Raw genomic sequence first — 19250 nt, forward strand, 5'->3', positions numbered from 1 at the left:
CTTTCGAACGTATTCCCATTTGCAAGTGTCGATTGTTGCTTAATCCCCGCCACGACCCCTCGACCTTTGCTGCGGATTTGCATACGGCTGGGTGTTAAGCCGGCACCCCCACTACCCCTCAATCCCCAACCCCTTTGCCCGTGGCTTTGTGATGTGTTTATAAACAAATGACACGCAATCCTTTGGGGGGCACGTGAGTTCACGGCATCCAGCGCTCAGCTGTCTACGCCTTCTGCTCGCTTCTTCGCCGGGCTTGCATGCAAAGCATTACGCATACGCAGCGTGTTCAGGTGGCTTTTGCTTCCGCCGAACATACAACGCGGTTGTTGTTGATCACAACACGCTCGATTTGGCGCCAAAATCGCAGCAAACCGTTAGTAGGAACAAAAAGACTAGCAGAAATACAACAACAACAAAAAAATATCAACACTCATACTCACGCAAAACGAGCCAGACACTCGTTCATTCATCAGCTGGCTGGCTCTTTTGACTTTGGCCTATGCGTGTTGGCCGAGAGCTGCGTGCCGCCATTGCACCTGATAGATGTGCCCCCTTGCCACCGAAAGCCGGCAACCCTTTCGGCACCTATAAAACGCCAAGTAGCGTGTCCAAAACCTAAAACTCTAAACAACTCGAGCGGATTTGTGGGTCATCACTTGGCTCACATTTACTGCAACTAATTTGATTTTGCATACTCTTCTTCTTATTCTTCTTCAACACACACCCACTTGTTGATGCCACACATCCACTTCCAGGGGTAAACATAAAAAATGCAAAAACACATCGGACTATCAGAATGGTATTTCTCGAAAATGTCACAATTAATTGAATTTACATTTTCGGCATATAAAAATGTCAAAACAAAGCGGGGCTCGAATTTAAGCGCCATTTAGGGAAGCTGTCAACCGAGGAACATGCCACTCTGCTACCGTGCTGCAACATTGGTCCAGTCACTTAGCCGCAAACAGCCAGCCAAATCTGGTCACAAAGGGAGCCTCCTAATCTATGGACCACTTAATGGATCTGCGCCAAATTCACGCATAAATTTTAAGGCTCAGCATCCCAAAGCTGTTAAAATTAACGAGGAGTGCGAACAGGAAGAGCGAGAGAGATGGAGAGATAGAGAGAGAGAGCGAGAGGAGCTTCACAGCTTGGCCAACTCATTAATTTTGTCAACCCGGCCGAATGCGGGAAAAGTGAATCGCAGGCAGTAGCTGAAACCAAAAGCGACTACAAAACGATCGCGCAACTCTGTCAAGATAACAAGGCGGCGGGGCGAGCGGATAAAAGTGGATCGCAGTTGGAGGATCTGGAGTCAGAAGATGATTACACAATAAAAAATCAGTTGCCAATATATTGAAAAACTCCCTAACAAGAAAAGGTTCCAAATTGATTAAGAAAAGCATATTTATGACTGTTGAATATATTGTTGAGGTGCTCATAACACTTTTTACATTTTAACTGATTATTGTTTCCTTCAGGTCCTTTTTGATATTAAGTAATATATGAGATATAAGGTCTTCAGGATACAGTTTAAAATTAAATTTTAGCTTCTATTGCAATTAAAGAACTGGTTGAATTAAAGGATGGATAACCAATTGTATGATAATAAATAGCTTTAAGTTCCTAACAACATACGAAAAGATCCGCTATAGCAAAATGGATCAGAAAACTGTAACGTATTCAATAATGTGATCCTAAATAGTCCACTAAACTGAAAAATACTCAATAATGTGATCCTTAATCTGAGACTGTTAGCTCGAGGGAATATTATCACTCTTAAGACCTTTGTCTAAGTTTTTTTTTTCTAAGTGTATCATCTGAAGTCTGCGAATGGGAATCTCGGCAGAATCGGTAGAATCCCAGGCCCAGGCTCAGGTTCACGGCCCGCGCTAATCGTCAGAGGGGCGAAACAGTTCTTGAATGGATTGTGAACCGAATTAAGTTGTTAAACGCATTATTTGCATATTTCGAATGCGATGATGCCACATTAAGATGCCACAAGCAGTACATCTTCCTTGCCCCGCGCGACTCATTTGCATATTAATTGTACAAACAGAGGCGGAGGAATGTTCGCTTTCGTTTCGCTTAATGAAGTGATAAATGTTATCGATAGCTTTTGAGGGGCCGCCAATCGCGTTTGATCTATGTATGTATGTACATACATATGTACATATATACAAGTGTGTACGAGAACCAGCGACATATTTCCCATCGCTGAAGTTTTGCGGCATTTCGAGTTTATGATCTACCGAGGGTAAAGGCAATTTGTATCCGCCAGATACATTCTTGCAGTGAGTACATAAAACTACGGCTATAACGGCCAGTGTGTGTGTGTATGAGTGTTTGGCCGTTTTTAGTTTTATGATTACCCTTGTCAAGCTCGCCTTCCTTGGCTCGAATACTTATTGTAGATGTTCCACGGGGCGGCAAAAGTTCCGCACAAGAATAACGTCAACTGTGCCAGCCAGGGGAACTGAAACTACGAGAAAGGCAATAACAACAACAAAAACAACAACAAGAAGAAGAACAACAACAGCTAAACTGTGGCAAAGGCAACTCATTTATTTTATCGATTAAACATTTTTGCGATTCGCGCAGCGGAATCTCTTTTGGTCTCTCACTGAAAGGAGCCCCAAAGCCATTCCATGTGGGCTTTGGGAAAAAATGTATCTCCCTGCAGTTCCAAAATTGATTTGTCGTCGATGAAGTGTGCGAAGCCGCACCGACGACAGCGGGGGTAGCAACCGTAGCCGCAGCGACGCGAGTTCATAGAGACATTTTATATGGCACCGCCGTTTTCGGGATACATGTCGCTCTCGATGAACTTTTTGTCCGTTTCATCGAACGAGTCGTCGGTGGCTTATACGAATTTTGTATGGAGAAAATTCGTATAAGCCATCGTTGCTTTCGTAGCTGACGTGGAGGCGAAGTTTTCATCGATGGCTTTGGCGAGGATGTCCCTAGCGAAATCATCTATGTCAAGCCTAAAAATGTCATCCCCAAATTCATATTAAAAACAAAATATATATATATTTATTTCTTTTTTATTTTGTATCTTATATATTATTATATATCTTATATCTTATTTTGTAATATAAGAAATAAGTACATAAATAATATGAAATTCGAAAGATTTTGTTCACCATTTCTGTGGAGTATTTGCAGGACATCGGCTGTTTTGCGTCCATCTATGGTACAAAAATATTTTTATTATTACATATTATATGTTACTTTTTTTTAATTTAAAGCAAACTTACCTTTCAAACGAATTTAGCGAACATATGTATGGCTGAATCCTAAAAAGATTTAAATAAGTTTGTAATAAAAACCATAATGTTTTTGTAATATTAACGACTCTTACATGATTTTTAAACATTTCCGCTGCCCGTTGCACAAGTGAAATAATTTCACAACCATTCGTAGACGCACTACTTAAAAGAATGACGCAGGTCAATTTCATTTTTCTCCGAACGAAAGAATAGAAGACAAATTTGGTGTCGGGCCGCCGTCGTTTGCAAGCAACGATTCGTGTTATAAGAGTGAGAAAGAAAGGAACACTTAGGAATATTCCTTTTCCCTTCCTACAAACATGATTGCTTAATTGCCAAAAGTCCACAGTGGACATCCAGAACTGCAGGGCTACTACCCAGCGGGAAAGTGAGAAGTAGGTTTTTAGAAGTAGGTTTTCGGTTTTAAGACTACTGGAAATCCTGCTTCTTTTAGCAGGCGTAGGGGTAGGAGTTGAAAATTTTGGTCCGCTAAATAAGGGTGGGTTTCTGAAACCTGTGGATTTTTACATAGAAACCTCCTTTACCCCTTCCTTTTGTGTGTCACCCCCGTGTATTTTGAAAGGAGAGATGGCAAAAATGTAAGGGGTGAAGGAGGTTTTTGCCCTTCCGCTTGTATGAAGAAACCACTGAAAAATAGCATATTTTCCACATCTTTTTTCCCGCTGGGTACTGACACACACACACATACACCGATGGCTAATACACACAGATACACACACTCACACACACAGTCATTCGGGGGCGACATCAAAGCGCCGGGCAAAGGCAACTTTGAAAACCTTTTGACAGCTGCGAACGCCAAAAAGAGGAAGGCGGCAAGGGAGTGGGAGTGGCAGCGGGCGAATTAGGAACAGAAGAAGGAGCAAAGAAGGCAAGGGAAGGGAAGGAAGCAGAAGAAGGAGGAGGCGGCGGGGGCGGGTTTCACCCTGCCTTCTGCGGTGGGCGCGGCCTTTGGATTTAGTGGGGCGCAGGATTGGGCCAAGAAGAAGGAAAGGAAAAGGGGCTACTGTGCGCTAATGATGCGCATTTGGCATTTTGGCCTTAATCATTTATCATTTTACGGACCCGTAATTATTTAAATTTTTGTATCTGATTTCGATTTTTCGTTGGGCATCGAATATAACTAATTTAATCATGTCTGAAGGCGTGCATCTTAATTAAGGATATAAGGGTCGTAACTGTTCTTGTAAACATTTTAAAATTAATTAAACGAAAGTTGTTTAAATTTGCTAGAGTATTTATTTGCTTCATTCAAGCTTAAACAATTTGTTAACTTTACAATATTAAAAATAAATGTCAAATGCCTAATCAGTTTTTCTTTAACTACGAAATTAGAAGGAATTTATGTAAAAACTTCCTCGAGCATAATATTTAAATCTTTAACTATAAACACATAAAAATAATATTTAACTTTACAAATAAATCACCGAACCGTGTTTACTTCCAAACCTCTAAATAAACCACTTCTCAAAAATTAAAATTTTATTAAGCCAAAGTACTTTAAACTTGAGTATTGATATTATTTGACAAACTACCTAAATTGTTTAAGAAAACTATAATTCATATTAGCAGCTGAACAAAACTCACATTAGGAAGCGTTTTTTGTTACAATTTAGTTACAGTTCAGCCCCCATTCTTGGCAGTAAAGAGCCTTTTGTCCAAAGTTAAACAATCCCTTTCTCCAGGGTATCGTGAAGGGATAAAAGGCAGCCGAAAGTATCACCTGCCCGGGGCAGATACCACCTCCTCGACAACTGCAGTCCCGGCCCAAAACCCCGACCTCCCTCGACCGCCGCTCCTGGCCAGCCCCTTTGGGCGCTCCACTTCAGCGCACACTCGAAAAAGCAGAAATACAACACAAAAAATAAAATAAAAATAAATGCAGACGGCAACAGTGCGTCCTTTTTGGCCGTGGTCCTTTTGCTAGTCCTATTCCTGGTGCTGCTGGAACTTTTACTGCCACTCGGTGGTGGATTTTAATGGAACGCTTTGGGTTAATTCAGAACTCTTTTGTTTTGCTTTCGCTGAGTAACCTGGGCTAGGCTCGGGGTTGGCCAAATGCAGGTGGTCGGTCGGTCGCTCGGTCGGTCAGCCGGGCTTCCACTGGCTTATGGATTAGTGGTGGCCCGTTTACGGGTTAACTCGACAGTTCACTGACACTAAACCGATCCCTAACTGACTCTGACTGACTGACTGGAGATCCTGATCCGCTGGCCAGACAGAAAGTCGGGTTTAGGTTGGCTAAAAAGCTTGTAAATCTGTAAGCACTTCGACACCTTCCTAAATGACGGATGCGGATTCCCCATGCCCCATAAGTGGCAACAAAGTAGCTGCCCCAAATGAGACAGAGATAGATAGCCGCGCAGAATGAGACACTCGTATTTGCTTAATGGCTGATATCGGCATACCCCTTCTCCTCCTCCTGGCCAAATCTCTGGGCCCCCAGTCGAATGCCGCCCAGTTTGGCATATGGAGCAGCACTATTTAGGCTTCGATACGCTGCATTACGCAATGGTGTTAATTACCAACACACGGACACCGGGCCCCCTTCGAGTGGGAGTGGAACAGGGAGAGCAATACTCGTGCCATGGATATAGACACTTGGATACACACACATACACACACACACACTGGCAGGCGGATAATCGCCGGCAAGCAACTGAAGCGAACTGGCAGTGGAAAAACGGTTAACCAAAGACGGTAGCAAGAGCATTTAAAGCCATTTTTCCACGGCGTCCCCAATAGAAAATCGTCCATAAAAAAGCAACAACATTTTCCAAGTGAGAAAAGTCGACTTTAAGGAAGTTTAACTTAAGTTTGAAAGGATATTCTCCGGCATATGTCATTCAAGCCACATAAAGATATATCTGCCGATCTCCGACACCCCCCACCCATCCGACTGTAATTAACTAAATAGAATAACCCGGCAGTGTCGGTCTTTCAAGCCGAGATACTTTTAACCCCATGTGAACCGGCTTTTGTGAGGAGGGCGAGGCGCAGGCGCAACTAATGAGCAACCCACCACCAATGGGCCATGTGGTGTCTCCCCCACCCACTTGGCCATCGCCCGCCGGCTGGTCAGTCCATTTGACCAACATTAAATTGAGCTCCGGCTTCCAAATTTATGTGCGCTACGAGAAAGAGGTCCTGGCCATATGGTCATGGCCAGAAAGAGGGACCCTGAAAGCCGTGCTCCGACCAAAACGAACCAAACCGAACTGAACCGGCGAAAACATATGTCGCAGTGGGCTGCGGTTTTCCACTGAGCGATCTCCTGGCATGTGGGAATACCAGAATTGATATACTCCCGACTGTAATTCATCAAAAATTTCACAAATTTAATTTGCTACAGAAGGAAAATGAGATACTGAATGTGGAGGGGTTGAAATGAATAACAGAACCGATCTATGTTCGGTACTACAAAATAATTTATTTTATAGTGAGAATAAATACTTTAAAATATAATTAGAAATCAAATGCAACAGCTTTTGCTAATAAATTACATTAGTAATTAAAGGTGGGAACGTCGTTTGGGTATGGATAACCTTTCAGTAAATCGCACAAATAGATATCACTAAATCAAAATGTTTTTGTGTTTTGAAATTGCCCGTCAGAAAGCAGACTTCATCTAAGCCCTTTAAATTTTCTTTAAGCTCTGAACAGGAGTTGGAGTTACCGCCACTTTTAACCAACAAGTTTTGCAACTCAATCAAACTACATAAAATACGAGCGCTTGAACTTTAAACCAGTGCTCAAAGGCTCAGACAACTGCGGCACCAACAATTGCAACTTAAAACACGGCTAATTGCAATTGCACAACGACTGCAGCTTGAAAGGAGCATTGTAAAGGATACCAGCTGCAGCAATCAATAACATGGATACCCCCGCAAGCCCCTGCACATATATAGCTGCAATAAAAACAACAAGCTCGCATAGAGAGCATAAACAACGAGCTGATAATCAATAAAGAAAAGCAGGACTGATATATCCATAACAACCAACAAGTGGAACCAAACAGCGAGGGGCCAAGATGGGGGTAAGCTTTTGGGGTTAGGGGCAGCACAGAACTTTAACTACTTGTGGTAATGGCCAACAACTCTCGCAAACGGATGCAATGGCTTCCAATTAAACCGTGCACTGAAGTGATTGCATTCGGGGGCTAAGGAAAACGGAAGGAAAGTAAAATACCACGAATTCCTAGATCATTCAGATAAAAAATAAGAAAACTAATATTAAGGTCGAACAATTTGAGTAGCAATGGATACCAAGAAAAGAGTTTAACTTTTTTTTAACCAAAAAGTGGATTCAATATGTGTAGTTAACTTTCTTTCTAAGAAACACACAATATATTCAATTGTATTCAAAACTTAAATTTCCTTTAAAGCTCTTAAGTTGTCTTTTAGACTTTGTTTTGGTTTTTGGAATATTTTCAAAATAGCTATTCCCTGCCATCAGCTTTTTAGTGCTGAACATAGCACAAGTTCAATTGAATAGATAAGTTTATAATAATATATTTGCACGCAAGGCGCGAACTTTGCCAAATGCACGTTTAGTCCATGCGTCGTATGCGTAATATTCGCAAGTTTCTAGGGACAAAGAACAAATTTCAAAGGGCAGCTGTTCCCTGGCACTTATGAGCTCAATTAAATTGTTGTAAAAAGAACAGAGCCGGGCTAGCTATAAGCTAAGGCCAGCGAGCACATTTTGATCAGTTCATTAAAAACATTAAAACATAAAAACTATGATCGGAGGGTTCCCGCGCAGCGCAGAACCCTAAAAAACTGCGAGGCTCTCGACCTGCCACTCGAATAATTGCAGGTGTGCATTGCAGCAGGGAGAGGCAAGGTGACAATTTTGCGTCAGTCGAGCGAGTCAGAGTCGGTGTCAGCTTTTCAGCTTTTCAGCCAGGCCCACAGCCAGGGTCCACGGGGTGGCACTTTGAAGGCCCCTGGAATTTTTTCTGTTTCGCCAACTGCAAGCGTAATTGTTTTTTTTTTCTTTCAGTTTTTTTTTCTTTATAAAGCCAGAAAGAACAGCGAATTACGAGACTACCTGTCGATAACGAAAATTATTAAGTTTTACGTTCCAACAGAGAGGGGGAAAAAAAAAATTCAAGAAGGAGACTTTAAAAATAGGAAACTGAAAGAGTTGCCTTAAAAAGTTTAAAGAGAAAGCAACACAATTTTCTGAGAACTTCAAAGCTAAACTTTTCTGGGACACAATCCGTAAAAAAAATCCATCAAATTCATAATTAGATTCCTCCAAAAATTATAAACCAAATTGGTCAACCGAAAACAGCATCGTAATATTACTAATAATTTTACTATCTAAAAATCTTGTTCATTTCTGATTTACTAATGATTATTCGAGGCACTTTAGCTAAGCGGACATGCAATTCGCGCTAGATAATTTGAGTTTGATAAGCCAACCGGATAATAACCGTGTGTTGTCCTAAATAGATCCGGATTCCTCGCTATTTCGATGATAAACCGACACAGTCTTGGGCTTCTTTCAAGGCAAAGGTGCTGGAGCTGATCAGCGAATCTTGATTATGGGGGTCGTAACATTAGCGATCGGTGGTCTGCACCCGGCGGGTGGGCGTGGCCAGTTATGCAGTGCCCCCCCGTCCGCTTTGTGCATATTTACCGACGCTGCCCATGATTATGCGTGAGTTCTCATATATATTTATATTGAAAACATTATTCTTTGTGCCGCTGCAGCAGCTAAGTACACAAAATTATCAGAAATTATGTGCACCTTGGGAGGAGAAGATTTCGATCTCCCCCAGCGAACAGCCGGAGGGGCCGCTACCGCTACCGTGCATCATCATGGTCATCGTGCCCCTCATCATCATCACCATCATCATCATCATCTCCTTAAACTGTTCGGCTACTGTAATTTCACGGTAACCTGCCCCGACATGCATAATGCAAATCAATTTGAGACTTTGGGCGGACAAAAAGACGCTTCTCCAGGCCAAGGGCCAAAGTCAAAAAAAAAAAAAAAAAGTCAATGGCGATGGCGATGGCGATTTGTCAACAAATGGCCATCGGATCATTTATAATCGAATGCTGGATTGCTGGGGGATTCAAGACCAGTAGCTGCGGAGATTGATGGAGCGTCAGCGGGTGGCGCCACAAGCTAACCAAGCTAACCAAGGTGGCTGTGAGGTGGCAAGTGGGTAAGTGGCAAGTGCAGCCAATCGCAGCCACTCACGCGCATTGATTGAAATCTTTCAGTAATAACAGAGCACCCGGACTCGCTGCTCCCCAAACATTCCGCCTCCCGCTGCGCATTTATATCTGAATCGTTCGGTATCTGTATCTCGCGGATTGAACTGAATCTGTGGGGCGCAAAGCCAACCGACTGGGAACCCAGTTAGTAACTCACCTCTTGCCGTTGCGTCGCCTCCGCTTCGTGGCGTAGACGGTGCCCAGCTGGCTCATTGCTAGGGCGGAGTTCGTTATGGTCGCCGTCGTGAATGATTTTTACTCTTATTATTTTTCGTATCAATTCTTCGTTGTCTTCTGCCTTCTGCTCGTCTTTTCCCGTACTGCAGGTTGAATTCTTTTCCTGTGTTTTTTTTCGTTTCTTAACTCTTTTTTTTTGTTTTGTAATTGGTTTTTATTTATTGATTTGGCTTTGCTCTGGTGTACAACACTCTCTCACACACGGACTCGCACACACACACACACACTCAGACAGCCAGGAGCTGAGTGCGATCAGTTCCGTTGAGATCCTGCTGCGGGTTTTCGGTTTCGGAGTTGTAGCCACGCGTAAATTTTGTTTTTCTCCTCTTTGTATTTATTTTAAATTATCATTCACGCTTACATTTTGTTTGCTTTATTTCATTTCTCGCGCTCCTTTTTTTATTGCACTGTAGTTTCAGTTGGCTGGAGCTATGTGAGGGATTTAATGCGAAAATGTGATTCAGCAATTGAGAAAGGCTGGGAATTGTGGTGGCAAAGCCATTTTTTATTTATTCGATTGCGGGTTGAACGATTTTGTGAAAACAATTGTTTTATTGGGTCTATTAGATATTTCAAATAATAGGTTTTCTCAAATTTAAATATTGTCTGGCTAATTAGATTATTTGATTAATGGGCTTTTAAGTGAAACAAAATTTGTTGTCTTTGCTTGTTTTTCTAAAGCGTCGCCTTTTTCTAATGACAGGAAAGACAGATATTCACAATTCCATGACTGGTATTGACATTTAATTAAAAAATCTAAGACACTCCCTTGTCAGTTAGTAACACATTTACCTAGGTTGTAAACTGGTGGCTAATAAAGTTATTTTCGATCAACAAGAGCATGCCAGGTATCGGTTTAAATAATTGTACGGTTAAATTCTGAATTAAATTTACTGGAATTATACTGGTGAAACCAAGCGACGGCAATTTTAGGCAAAACCGTTTATAATTACAGTCTTTTTAAAGCATGTATTATACTATTAAAAATAAATTATCCTTGAAGTAAATTACTTAATTATTTTCAATACAAACGCCTGAAAAATATTAACGGTTGTAGTTTGAGAGACATTGCTAACAGCAAAACTTTATGAAAAACCAGCAACTTTTGCCTGGTAATGTTGTAAGCCATCCGCTTGATTCCCGAAAGCTTTTTAAATAACTTTGATATTAGCTATGTCTTTCTTAGACTAGAATAATTTTGTCTACGTTGCCAAGTAATGAATTCGGCTAATAAAGTTTGAAAAAATTTCTGCCCAATGTGGACATTTTCTAAATGAGTAATGGAAATGCCTCAATCCTTTCTCAATTGCTTTTAAAAATGGAAGTGTTGTTTGTGCGTTTTTGTTTTGATTCGGGCAGTTGCAGTTTAGCAGGTTATTGTTTTGGTTCTTTCGTGGCAAACACTTTTGCTTTTTCACTTGCACTTTTTTAGTGTGTTGGTGTTGTTGTGGCTGGGCTCTGGTTTATCAATGGGCGATGTTTGCGATGGCGAATGCGATGACGACGCATGCAACAGAGGAAATCAAAATCGGCACGGAACCAAAAGCGCTAATGCAAGAACGGCACGCAAATCATTTGCGGCACGATCGACGCCGACGTTGGCGCCGGCAGAGACGCCAGCAGAGGCAGAGGAGCAGGCAAGTTGTCAAAGTGACATTTGTCTGGCACGCACACACACACACATGAGTGGGAGGGAGCGTAGGTGTTTGGAAGTGAAAAGAGAAGTGAATGACCGCCGGCAGTCTGCACTTGCACACGTGATTCCCTACTGTGTTTTTGAACTCCTGTCTAGAACCTCCAGTTTACAGGGTATCGCGTGCTGCGTTTCGCTTTTGTTTTGTTGTTTTGAGCCTCTATCGTTTCACTTTTTTGGGGAGCACTCACGCACACACATACGCACGCACCTTAGCGGTAATCTGGCGACGGCGAAACAACCGTTAGGAAGGAGCAGCGACTGCACGCGAGCGCCAGAAACGAGTGAATGAGCGAATGAACAACAGTGCCAAAAAAACGGACTGGGACAGACGGAACGCAGACGTTTGAAACGAAACACATACGCGGAGGAGACTACTGCATCGTGCTCTCTCGCTCGCACACGGGGGGGTGGGGAGCTCTCTCTCGCTCGTTCGCTCTCTTTCAAACGCGACTTTGTTGCGCTGCGGCCAAGTAAACGCTTTGAGATTCCAACAAGAACTGAGCTGGGCGCTGCGAAACGAATGAAAAAACCAGTCCTGGCGGAATGCGCTGGGAAGTGAAACGCGAGCGGTGTGTTTTGGCCACTTTCCAGTCGTCCTGGCAACGAGCGATCGCCAAGCGACGCTTCTGCGTTGGAGCGAGATGGTGCGAACGGTGTTCCAGTGCCAGTCGTTCCGGCGTCGCCATACGTGTGACTGGAAGAGAGCAACCAACCAAGGCGGTCTTGGAAGTGCTGCCGCTGTCTTACTCGCACCCGCTTATTGCGCTCAATCCAGTGAGGGGGCGTGTTCGCACTCACACAGGTGCAAAGTAGAGCCGACTCTTTCCAGCTCACTGCTGGTGAAAATTCGGGGCACATCGCTCATCTCTTAATTAATTAGGCGGTAATTAAGAGCTATCAGTGCTATCGCTCAATGGCATCTCCTTGAACCGCTCTCTCCCCCTATTTACAACTTATCTGAGCCGGGTTTTCTTAGTTTTAGCCCGATATGCAAATTTTATTTGGTGTGACCAAAGCCATTAAGTCCATAAACATGAGCACTCACTTCGCGCTTATCGCGAATGATTTATTCACATGTGCCACTTGACAACCGCAAAAGAACAAGGCGTACGAAATGCACACCGCAGCCCAGAACCAGAAATCATATTCGCTCGGCTAGACGGGCAAAATGTCCGTGGCCAGGAATCCGATTGGATACACAAAGCCCCTAAGCCATGGGCCATATGCTGCGTCCGCCTTTGACCGCATGTCACAGATGTTGATGCTTCAGGTTGCCTGCACTTCTTAAAGGTACAGTAGTCGCCCCAAAAAGTAACTTACATATGTAGTTTGTATTTAAAATTGTAAATAATAACCAAAACAAATAAACATTATTGATACTTTATTAAACATTTACAAATAGAATAAAAAATTTTTACGCGGACTAGGCGATAAATAATTAAAAATAATGTAGTAGCATAAACTTTCATGTAAAAAACCAAACTTAATTCAACACGTCGTATACGTAATTTATTTCTATATTTCTTACCAAAGCGCTGAATCAGTTGTTTCTGTAACTGAATTATCACTGTAGTGCGCCTTCACTTTCGAAAAGGTATTCTTTCTCTTATTGTGACGTCAGCCATGGACGGAATGGCTGGCACTGTCAATTGCATTGCGTGCAACTATTCAATGCGGAGTCGGAAGGCAGAAGAGCCAAATGTTTATCTAGCCAGAAGACTCTTGCAGTCTTCCGTCTCACCCAAATCCTGCTGAGCAGACTAAGGACAACAAAGACAACAGCAGGATCATAAGAAGAGGCATCGCACAGAGTGGGCAAAACAGAAGGCAGCGCATGTCAATCGCTGGCACTAATAAGAGAGTCCAGTGAAGTGGAGTGGAGTGGAGTGTTGGTAAGTAAAGAAGGGCTTGCAACCAGTTTGCTTTGCTACCACTTTTCTCAGCTTTGCCCCTTCCCAGCTTGCAGCTTATCAATTTACGCTTCGACTTCGCCAGAGATGTGCGCAGTGCAGGTGCTTTTGCCCACCGCGCCTCCTTATTATTCTGCTCGCTGCTCTGCCTCTTCTTGTCGTCCTTATCGCTTTGAAGTACAGTAAACGATCGCTAAACTAAATGTATCGAAAAGCTTTAAAGAAAGGTTTATAAATAGGTCTGAATTTCTTAAATTAATATGTGCGAATTACAGAGCCTTGAGAACTCTTTGTAAAATAACAAAAAAAAAAGAGAAAGAAAGGTATGTTTTAAACAATCTTCACTTTATAAATTTGTATCTTTTTACATCACTTCTTTTATACTTTTTTTGATAAATTTAAAAATATTTGTTATCCAGCTACTACTGTTTTTGGTAATTATTTTATAGCTGGTGTTTGTTGTTGACTGCTCGCACATCAATTTCGCGATGACGTCGCTCGCCTGATGAGGACTTATGCATGTGTTTTGCGTAAGTAATCGCCTCGAGCCTTAATGCGACTTGCCACTCCTGCCCCACACTCCCCAATCTTCCCTCGGCTTGCCTAATTTCGTAACAAGTTTCTTATTAACTCGTTTTTTTTTTGCTCGTTGGCTTTGGTCAGCAGCTGCCTGGTCACATCAATGTCACTGCTGATCACATCTAGACAAGCACTCTATATAGATCTATATAATTTGCCAATTAAGTAGGGGATAACCCTCCCCGATATCGGACTGCCAACATTAGCGGGGCACAAAAAGCCGCAAAGCGATTAAAAAAAAAACACAGAACAGAAACAAATGTTTTTTGTGGCTGTTTGCTGCTAACCAGGCAAAGGGTCATATGAAATTCCGCAGAATGAAGGGAAGACCGTAATGCATTTCCCCATAATGTTTACTCCGATCCATTGGCGGCGCCAATTAAATATAATTATTCTATGTACATAAACAACAGCGGTGAGCTTAAAACAAGGCAAAGCCATAAAGAATAAATGTAAACAAAGTGCAATCTGTGCATACCCTATTTAATGGCTGAGGGAAGTTTATCAGACTGTGAACAGGTATATGAAAATGAGGCACTTAGGATTTATGGCAACGAATATGTAAGAGATTTTATTTAAATTTAAGAAAGTTGAGAAATTCTAAAGGAGAGCCTTTGGCCGTTGTTATTTTATATTGTTTAACAACCAATATTTTATATTAACCAATATTTTGGGTGTATGTAGGTAGGTATAGGTATGGGTTTTAACATTTATAAAATTAATGTTTAAGCTTTTGTTCTCTTTTAAGGCCAACAATAGTGGATAAACATGCAATTTTTTACAGGGTATTTTTGTACCAGATGCACTCATATTTTCGCTTAAACAATCAGCGCAAACGGGCTATAAAACAATGTTTACCTTTTGGAAAAATGCAACTGACCAACCAATTCTCCCATACCAACCCACTTCTCCTCTTCTCCGCCCACCGACCGCCTGATAAGTAGTCGCAATTATAATTGCCGTTTGTGGCAGCCCAAAAATGGCTGCCTTTGTCCAGGCTAAAAACACTCGTACATACAATGAGCATGACAAACAACGACCAGCAACAACAACTACAACAACAGCCAAGGGGACAGCCGGACAAAAATGTCATTTTAGACAGAACACAGTGCACGAAACAACAACAACAAAAAACAAGCTGAAAAATGCAAACAATGGCCGCCAGCAGCAGCAGCGGCTATAACAACCCGCGATCAATTGCGCGAGATAAGTGGACAACGCCGCCACCACCGCAGCACCACCTTAACCACCACTAACTCCACACCGCAGCACCACCACCACTGCACCGCTTCGGGAAGGGCGACCAACCCAAACGGACAAAGTGCCCACCTCCCTGCCTCTAACCACCACCCATCGCCCACCGCCCACTCCTCGGTGCCCTTGCATTGCTGACATATTTCAGATTGGGTTTCCTCCCACACCCCGATTTAGAAAGAGTATAATGAACACAATTTGATTGAGCGGAGGACACTATACTTAAGGAACAGGATTGAAATAGCAAATAATCCTATGATTATTCAACTTGTATTCTTGTTTTAAGTTCGACTAACAAATGAAGTCCAAACAGCTTGTTTATCAAAGATATTAAATACACATGAAATCGATGTTGTTATTCTTATAGTTTTGACTCAAAACTTTGTGCTTAATTTATCAATAAAATCTTTAAAAACATTTAATGCATATGAAGGGATTTTTGATATACACACTTGTAATTACATACAATTTTTCTATTCGAAATGTTCTTTATAAATAAAGATTCCGTATTGCTGTTTGTTTTGTTTTACATTTATCTGTACAATGTAAAAATGTTCTGCTTAATATATAACAAAATACAATATATCTCAACTTTTGTAGCTTGATGTTGGTATCATGGACTCTACATTGTTGCTAGATGGCCATTGCCATATCATATATTTAAAGCTTTGACTAATGCCAAATCTATTGACCCATAGATTCGCTCGCTTCCTATCCAGACTGTCTAATTATGTGAATGTCAATCTTTGTCGGCATTTTAAGGCTTTTCCGATTGCCCGCTTGCGATTTCCCCTGCGAATGCCACAAGAGCCCAGACCAAATTTGATTTATGAACCGATCCAGCTAACGGATACGAGACGAGTCGCGTCTGAAGAGCCAGTTCACTTCAGTTCAGTTCGGCTGAGGTTCGGTTGCGAGCCAGGGCCACAATATTGTGGAATGGTCAAGCGGTATCTGAAACAGTTAATCGGCAGCAAAATTAATAAATCCGTTGAGTTTAATAGAGTTCAAAAAGCAGGAACGCACAGCAAACCAAGCAAACCCAGCAAAGCAAAGCAAAGCAAAGTGAAGTGAAGCTAAGCGAAGCGAAAGGCATCGCCTGTTAGCCTGGTCAGTGCCAGATACGCAAGTACCGTCCGAACTGGCGGGCTTTGACTGGATCTGCGACTTCTACTTCGACTTTGGCTGGGGGTTGGGGCTGGGGAGCTGCCTTTGGGGTCAACGCCGCCGAGATGTTCCCAGAAAGATCAGCAAATGAAGATCTCAATGGGCTGGCCGAGCTGGCCCGGCTGGCTGCTCCTCGTCTAGGCAATGCGCTCAAATAAATTCAATCTAAATTGTAAGTTTGTTTAGCTGGAGGAGCAGGCCCAATCGGGCGGGAAAACCAGGGGAGGGCTAGGACGGAGTTTGGGGGGAGTTGGCCAGTGCAATAACAATAATAATAATAATGCAGCCAAAAAGAAAGAGAGATGTTCGCAGGCCGAACAAGCCAAATTAATCGACCGGACTCGACTCTTTGGAACTCGAAACTCCAAACTCGAGAGCTGCGCGCTGCGAAGCGCCTCTTTTGAGGCAAGCTGGAAAATAAGCAGCCTCAACTTTGGCTATTTTCGGGGCGCAAATAAGATTGATCTTTTGTAACTTCCATGCTGCTTTTCGAACGCTTCCCCACCCCGCTCCCCCGGTTCCCCTCCCTTTCCAGCATCCAGCAGCGGTAATTTGTTATCGCGATGATTTATGAACCATTGGAGACTGCGACTCGAGCAGTTTAGTGGGTGTTTACACAAGCCTCAAACAGACGGGAGAAAGGAAGGGGAGGGGGAGAGTGGAGCTCAGCTCGATTCTAATGCCCCAGACCGCCCCAAGGCTAATCCAAACACTAGATGGCGCTGCCTGCTCCTTGATGGATTTGTTCAACAAAAGTGCACAGCCCAATGAAAGCCACCGAAAATCGGTATCGACTTCTAAATAGCCAGCAATCGGACACAGCTAACAAAAAAATATTTATTGTATGATATTTATTAAAACTAAATACAAGAAAATGTAAATCTTTATAGAAGTAAATTGTCCAAAGCCTTATCTGCCAATAAGAACTTATACCTGTCTTTAATCCACATAAATTATACCTGCATAAAGATTGCTCGTTTGGAGCATTTACTTGTAAAAGTTCCATGAATGAAGCTAAGAACGCTTCCGAAACATTTATAAAAAGTTGATTATAATAATATAGTATTCAACATATAGTATTACAGAGATTTCTGGTATTTGCGCTGGAAAAATTTCTTTCTTTTCTATACTCTCATTAATATCCCCTTTTGCTTAAAAGAGTCCAGGGTAGACCAAGAAATCCCCTATTCAATTCGAAGCAAACACTAAAAACCCAGAGCCCAAAGAGTGCGATGTGAATCGCCTGGCACGTTTCCGCATTTTCCTGGCTCTGGATTGTGTAGCCAACATATTTATCCTCCGCCAATCCCCACTAGCCCGCATCCCTGCTTCCCTGCATCCTGATCAATGGCAGCAGCCGCAGGGCCACAAAATGATATTGTAGCTCTATATTATGGAAGTATTTAAGGCTCTAAACGATTCAATCGCTGGCTCTGCAAACACTGAGAGAAGTATCTCGACAAGTCTTCACCCAAGATCTGCACAGTTGAGGGGCTTTTCTTTCGGTGCAGTGCGAGCTGTGATGTCTAAATAGCCACAAAGGCTACACGTTTTGTTTTTATTAATGCCCAAGCTGGGCCAAAACAAATTGCCTCGGCCAGGAAAGAACAAGTCGAGAGTCCAGAGTCGAGGCGTGGGCGATAATTGAGAATTTATTCGATGCGTTTCGGGGCGACGTTTATTGGGCCTAAGTATCCCGCTTCCTGTTCCCCAATCCGCTGCCCCAATCGATCGTGGCCCTTTGGCCACCTGTCGCCCCTTAACAGCAACCATTAATCAGGCCAAAAAAAAAAAGAAAGAAAAGAAAATACGTATTCAATAAACTGCTCTTAATGATAACCCCGGTTGTGTAATCTGTTTTAGGAGGACGCCGCCGAAATGTCATCAAAATTGCCGCTGACGGAAAACACCAGCAGCCAAAGCGTTGTGGCTAATGGCTTTAAATAACAATGATTAAGTCGCCAAAGGATCCCGGCATCTCATGAACCGACCCAGCCCATTCGATTTGGCTCGTCGCGATGCGATTCGATTTGGTTCGATCCCAATACCCAATACCCATCCCAATTCCCATCCCCATCCCATTGGATCCCAGAATATTGGGAGTGTGAGTGGAGCTCCGCCGGCGGCAGATCGTCGTCGCGGCTGCGTCGCGCGAAACTCGAGATCGTATCGGGAACGCTCCACATCGCATCGCCGAGATCCTCGGGAAGAGGCGCTCCCCTTCGCCGAGCAGAAACCTGTTGACATTGATATTGCCATTGATATCGCGCTGGTATGGGTAATGGCATTGATATTGGTATTGCTATTGCTTCTCCACCCCCCTCGAATCGAGCGAGTGCAGCCCCTGTTTTCGCCGCGACTGCAGGTGCGTAGTCTCATCGGGGGCAGCTACCGATCGAAAGATAGGCGGTCTGTAAAGGTGGAATCTGCCGCTGATCCATCGGTGTGCTTCTTTGATTGATTAGCCCCTTAATAAGCTGATTATATCAACAAGAGTTAAGTCGCGAAGGAATGTATAATAACTTCGATAAGGTGACTTCTTTAATAGTGATACACCTTTTACTAAAAGATTATAATTTTATATATAATATATACCAATACAAATGGCATATGGTTAAAAGAAGAAGAATCATTAATTTAGTTTATCAACATTGATGATCGACTAAGAAGTGTTCGAGTGTCATTTGTACTTAAAACCATTGATGTATTTTAATTGGGTCTTAAATACAGAGCTTACTTTATCTATATTTAGGTAAAGATTTAGAATCCTATAATTTAATGTTTTTGATTATTATACATATTTATTTTTCAATACATTTTTATCAGTAGCCTTATTAGGTAACTTGCTACCATGGAAAGGATTTATCCTCAAGGCAAACTA

General features: G+C 42.6%; 1 protein-coding gene across 5 annotated transcripts in view; it reads right to left on the reverse strand.

Annotated features, from left to right (window-relative positions):
* LOC108087044 (single-minded homolog 2) overlaps nucleotides 1-11937 on the reverse strand; it is a 34879-nt gene extending 22942 nt beyond the window's left edge. For 2 of the 5 annotated variants that reach the window (XM_017184220.2, XM_043209135.1), the window contains exons 1-2: nucleotides 11668-11937; nucleotides 9684-10192 (exon numbers count right to left, since the gene is read on the reverse strand). In XM_017184220.2, coding sequence (XP_017039709.1) covers nucleotides 9684-9739 — 56 coding nt within the window. In that variant the 5' untranslated portion in view covers nucleotides 9740-10192; nucleotides 11668-11937. Of the gene's footprint in view, nucleotides 1-9683; nucleotides 10193-11532 lie in introns of all 5 variants that reach the window. The other 3 variants (XM_017184222.2, XM_017184223.2, XM_017184221.2) reach the window with 3 other exon arrangements.
* Between the last annotated feature and the right edge of the window lie 7313 nt (nucleotides 11938-19250).

The sequence above is a fragment of the Drosophila ficusphila genome, unplaced genomic scaffold (assembly GCF_018152265.1).
Source record: "Drosophila ficusphila isolate 14025-0441.05 unplaced genomic scaffold, ASM1815226v1 contig_791, whole genome shotgun sequence".
Lineage (NCBI taxonomy): Eukaryota > Metazoa > Arthropoda > Insecta > Diptera > Drosophilidae > Drosophila > Drosophila ficusphila.